General features: G+C 42.6%; 1 protein-coding gene across 1 annotated transcript in view; it reads left to right on the forward strand.

The window, feature by feature from the left end:
* The window catches only part of LOC124615362 (dnaJ homolog subfamily C member 13), a 361,181-nt gene extending 358,780 nt beyond the window's left edge, over positions 1-2,401 (forward strand). The window contains exon 36 of the mRNA XM_047143178.1: positions 1,158-2,401. Within this exon, the coding sequence (XP_046999134.1) occupies positions 1,158-1,273 (116 nt within the window). The 3' untranslated portion in view covers positions 1,274-2,401. The remainder of the gene's footprint in view (positions 1-1,157) is intronic.
* The last annotated feature ends 3,599 nt before the right edge of the window (positions 2,402-6,000 follow it).

Genomic DNA, 6,000 nt, shown 5'->3' on the forward strand with positions numbered 1-6,000 from the left:
AAAAGTGAAAGCTCAAAATCCGTTATGATTATGTGCCGCCCATCATCCATATGTAATTGAGTTGTTACCTGTCCAAAATTTCCTTCCTGGAATTTCCATTATTGGGACACAGTACTCTCAATTACTATGATGAACATCCATTCTCCTCCCCTGAGAAATGTAATATATGCTTCCTGTAATCATTCTACATTTATCTGAATGTCATCGAACTTAAAACCTCTTCATGTACACCCCTGCTCCCTCATCCAAGTAGCTACTTTTAGTTACTGGAGTGCATTGACCTACAAATTGTGTCAAGCAATTGTGTTATTTGAGGAATATTTGATGGTCTCCAATTTTGCTGTCAGAAAGTCCATTGGTGTTCCTTTACATGCAGCTGACTGGAAGCTTCAGGCATATTCTCAGATATGGACTTGGTGTTTGAGTCAGTGTGGACCACAGCTGATTAATATGGTTGCCATGTAACAGTTGCAGGTGCTATACATAGTTAAGTGTTAAGTTGTAGACAAATCTATATGTTATCAAAATGTCTCAAGGCACAATAAAACTGAGAATGGACTGTTGCTTTAATATACCTTCTTGTATCTCCTAAAATGCTGATGAGGACATTCATGTACAATAATGTTTGCTTGTCAATGAAACTTTGACGTGTAGGTCTCGTACACACCTTTTACTCCTTTGTTGTGCTTGAAGAGAAACATGGTGCTTGAAACTGATAGTATATAAAGGAATAGTAAAGATCTTTGTCTCGGCTGCAATATAGCCAATGAAATATTCCCTAAGTGAAGTCTATATAGGTGTGGAACCACAAGCTGAAGAAGACTATAAAGTTTCCATGAGTAGTATATATCTTTAATAGTAATTTGCTCAGTGTTGGTGTCTACACGGTTGCACAGCTTTAACTAGTATGGAGAGTGACCTTTAAAATTCTCATTGTTTCAAACCAGACGTGTTATTGTTTCATATGTTAGTTAGGTAAAATTCATTCTGTTGCAGTTAATTAGGAATAATGATATAACTGAACGTAGAAGTACACAAAAGGGAAACTGGATGTAGCTGCAAAGCTTCTTGAGTTTAATCCTTCAGTGATTTGTACATACCTTAAAACAAAGATGCAATATCTGTGTAATTTACATTGTGTCAATTCTGTTTTTAAGGGGCTCCACCCACAACAGCAGGTTACCTAACACAGGGTCCAGCTACAACTACTTTACCTGATGTTCCTCCACCCCTGGATAAAGAAGATCCTTTGGTAAGAGTGGACACCATTTGATAAGGACAGAAATCGACTGAATGATGATCAGTCAGATTTTGTGTGTTAGTAACTAGCACTCAGTTTCATATTATGTGAGCTGCTTTTTCTATTGTGGGAGAAAGACAATGAAAAATGTTCATAAACATAACATGATGTGGTACGTTGCTGTGATAACTATTTCCTTACTCTGTTGCTCCAGGTATAAAACAATAAAATGAAGTTTGCATGTCTGTGAATACTAAGTGAATGGTGCATCCTCAATGGTCCTTAAGACATTATCAAAGTAATACGGGTCCGGGATGAATGTGATGTCCAGATGAAAGAATACTGTTACCTTTCATTTGTCGCCCATATGTAATTTCAAGGGTGAATGTCTGATAACAAAAATTGTTTAAAGCAATGTATTTTTGTAAGTATGAAGAGTTAATGAAAATGAAAATTTCTTTTATATTTGTTTCAACTGTTTTTAGACTGACAGTTGAACTGAAACATTCTAGCATAAAATAATTTATATCTCCCTTAAAATATTATTTTTTTATATGAGTGTATTTTTAAAGACTGTAAATTATCAGTGTAAAGCCAATTCCACATTTTGTGTTTTATGTAGTTCCTAGGTGCATCAAACTATGTAGAGAAACAAACTAAATAGAACAAATTTGCATGTGTGTGTCATCGTACGTAGACACAGAACTAAAAATGTTCAGTAAGAATGCCATCAAGCTGGTCAATTTTTCTTGAATGTTATGGAAAAAAAAGATCAGTTACTGGAAATATTTTGTGAGTGTTATTGTTCTGCCAGAATGGATAATTGCTTTTGTTACCAGCTGTAACCCAAATAAAGATATTGTGTATGTGAGAGGAACGCACTAATACTGTTCCTTGTTCGACAGTGTTCCTGTACTTATGTAAATATTACATATTGTAATTTATGTGTGCATTTGTGTATAAATACACAGTATGCGTATCTTGCTTTAAAATCTGTGAAATTATGTTGCACATTGTGCGCTATAACACAGCCGAGATATCTGCCACTGTCATTTATATTTGCCTTTAATTTGCAATATTTTGATTATTATAACATTTTATATGAAAATTGCATAATAATCATGTATAAAATATTTAATAAAGCACAATTTTTCATTTGTATTCACTCATTTTTATTGCAGCATTTGGTCATTGCAGTATGTTAATTTGGGAGAAAATCTCACAATTAATTCACTTGTGTACCATAAAAAATGGAATGTAGTGGTTTATATTCTGTTGACTGGTGGATTAAGAGCACAGAAAGACTGTTGTTATGTATTACTTTCAATTCTCATCTACACGGGGTAGCTATGCAGCAAGAAAATAAGGATCTCTCTCTCTCTCTCTCTCTCTCTCTCTCTCTCTCTCTCTCTCTCTCTCTCTCTCTCTCCTCCCACTCTCCCACCACTCTCCCTCCCACTCTCCCTCCCACTCTCCTCCCCCCCACGCTCTCCTCCCCCCCACGCTCTCCTCCCCCCCACGCTCTCCTCCCCCCCACGCTCTCCTCCCCCCCACGCTCTCCTCCCCCCCCACGCTCTCCTCCCCCCCATGCTCTCCTCCCCCCACTCTCTCCTCCCCCCACTCTCTCCTCCCCCCACTCGCTCCTCCCCCCACTCTCTCCTCCCCCCCACCTCTCTCCCCCCCCAACTCTCTCCTCCCCCCCAACTCTCTCCTCCCCCCAACTCTCTCCTCCCCCCCAACTCTCTCCTCCCCCCCAACTCTCTCCTCCCCCCCAACTCTCTCCTCCCCCCCAACTCTCTCCTCCCCCCCAACTCTCTCCTCCCCCCCAACTCTCTCCTCCCCCCCAACTCTCTCCTCCCCCCCAACTCTCTCCTCCCCCCCAACTCTCTCCTCCCCCCCCAACTCTCTCCTCCCCCCCCAACTCTCTCCCCCCCCCCAACTCTCCCCCCCCCCAACTCTCTCCTCCCCCCCCAACTCTCTCCTCCACCCCCCAACTCTCTCCTCCACCCCCCAACTCTCTCCTCCACCCCACCAACTCTCTCCTCCACCCCACCAACTCTCTCCTCCACCCCCCCCAACTCTCTCCTCCACCCCCCCCCAACTCTCTCCTCCACCCCCCCAACTCTCTCCTCCACCCCCCCAACTCTCTCCTCCACCCCCCCCCCAACTCTCTCCTCCACCCCCCCAACTCTCTCCTCCACCCCCCCAACTCTCTCCTCCACCCCCCCCAACTCTCTCCTCCACCCCCCCCAACTCTCTCCTCCACCCCCCCCCAACTCTCTCCTCCACCCCCCCCCAACTCTCTCCTCCACCCCCCCCCCAACTCTCTCCTCCACCCCCCCCCCCAACTCTCTCCTCCACCCCCCCCCCCAACTCTCTCCTCCACCCCCCCCCCAACTCTCTCCTCCACCCCCCCCAACTCTCTCCTCCACCCCCCCAACTCTCTCCTCCACCCCCCCAACTCTCTCCTCCACCCCCCCAACTCTCTCCTCCACCCCCCCAACTCTCTCCTCCACCCCCCCAACTCTCTCCTCCACCCCCCCAACTCTCTCCTCCACCCCCCCAACTCTCTCCTCCCCCCCCTCCCACTCTCCGGACACCCATCGTATTGATATCACATCCTGTTCCTTGTTCCTAAAGGTATTTCTTCCAATAACAGACCTACTGTTTCTCGCAGGAATGTGGTGTTCTTCCCACCATTAAGATTTCCTTTGATGAAATAGAGGCATATAATTCTGTCCTCCAGAATCCAACACCATTCATTCACTGATCACGGCTTTTGGTGTGCAATGATTTTCAGTTGCCCAATAATGCGTGTTATGCAAATTAATATTTCCCTGGTTCGTGACTGTAGCCTCATCAGTAAATAAAATCAAATTAACAAATGTGTCATCCCTATGAATCTGGAGTTGAGCCCATCAGCAAAATTCAATGTGGCGCATACAATCCATACTAGTTAATTCTTGGTGGAGACTGTTATGATAAGGATGATATTGATGCTGATGCAAAACATGAACAACACTACTCTGGCTTATGTCAGATTCCCTTGCAATCTGACGTGAACTAAGACAAGTATCTCAAACCACAGTGGCAAGAGAACCAATTTCCGTTTCCTCATTAGTAACTTCCCTTTGCCAGATATGTTTCTGATGCATTAAACATCCAGTTGTCCTCAATATATCATACACACATTTCAATGTACAATGTCTAGGGTGAATACGTTGAGAATATCTTTCAGCGTATTAGTCTCTAGCTCTCACTGAATTTTGTTGGCATTCTCCATAAGTGAGAAGCGTATTGACTTGTTCTTCGAAGGAATATGTCATTCACATTCACTTGATTTGACAATACTAGTCTTACCGAACCTATTAGTGTTGTATTGCTAAACTGTCAAATGGTGTTTACGTGTCAATTCAGCAAATATTTACTATTTGCACTATGTACGAGAGAGAAATGTCAGAGCATATGCTTCGACAAGTGCCGAAGTGATAAGGAATACCACTCAATTCATGATAAGAAGATTGCAGAACTGCACTGATACCAACAGTTATCACTTCAAATACCTTCTGTAGATGGATGTTCATACCACCTTTTTGACCTTACAGTTACACATCACTGGATTCGTCTCAATAGCTGCTGTCAGAAAATAAGTACCAAACTACAGCATCCCATTTAAAAAAAAACAAAGTTGACCTTCATATCTCCGACAAGACCCCACCTAGCAACAAAAAACCAATGTTATGTTATGGTCCCCGTTGTCCCATGCAACATTTGTGCCACAAACTTTTCAGCTACTATTATACTTTCTCGGTTACTCTAGAGCATGGGCTATTTACGATGTAGAGTTTTAGCTTGCAGCCTTTTAGACATTACCGTGTGTCTGTGGCATCAAGTTCTTAGCAATATCAAAGGTGTGCTCATATGTGTAAATCTATGGTAGAAGAAACCAGGAAGATTTAGAATGTTCAAAAGTTCTTCAAAATGATGAAACTGCTTTGTCTGCATTTACCACCATGTCCGTGAATCATACAGCATTTCTTCCCCTTCAAATGATTTCATCAGCATGTCACTGATGATAGCCGCTTGTTCATTTCTTGGGGAAAGAATGACTTTATAATATAACAATTCCATTGGTTTCTCCGTCCTGTTGCCAATCTCTGGTTAAATGATTGCTATCAACTTCTGAATTGTAGTCACTACAGTGCACAACTTGTTCACAATAAACATCACACAATCTGTTTCAGGACAGTCACTATTTCCCAGTTTGATCTCATATTTGTTGTACATTTTATCTCATATTTGTGGTACATTTCAAGATATTAACTGAGGGACACAGGAAACACACATTGAGGCATGTATTTGTTTTATAAACCCATGAATCTTTGGGCAGTGCTGACAGCTAAATTCCCCTGCTGCTAACACTGTGACACTTCTTATTAAGTTACAGTACTTCTAGTTTCCTGATCAGATCTTGAAAGCCTCTATTGTTCAACATACTGACTTAGTCCCTGAACATGATTTTAGTGTTCCATTATATTTCAGTTAGATTGTGCTGTTTTCAAATATCACACATGGGAGAGTCTACAACTGACAGGTGAAGGGGTGACTTTAAGGCAACATGCTCAGTCCAACCTCTGTCAAGCAACATAACAATGGTCCTACAAGTGACAGCGAAGGGGCTGCTGCAACTACTCCTTAAGTTTGCCAAGAGAAACCTAGATTATAAGGTTTACTGGAGCATCTAAGAAAGAAATTTGCCA

Source organism: Schistocerca americana, chromosome 5 (genome assembly GCF_021461395.2).
Source record: "Schistocerca americana isolate TAMUIC-IGC-003095 chromosome 5, iqSchAmer2.1, whole genome shotgun sequence".
In the NCBI taxonomy this organism is placed as follows: domain Eukaryota; kingdom Metazoa; phylum Arthropoda; class Insecta; order Orthoptera; family Acrididae; genus Schistocerca; species Schistocerca americana.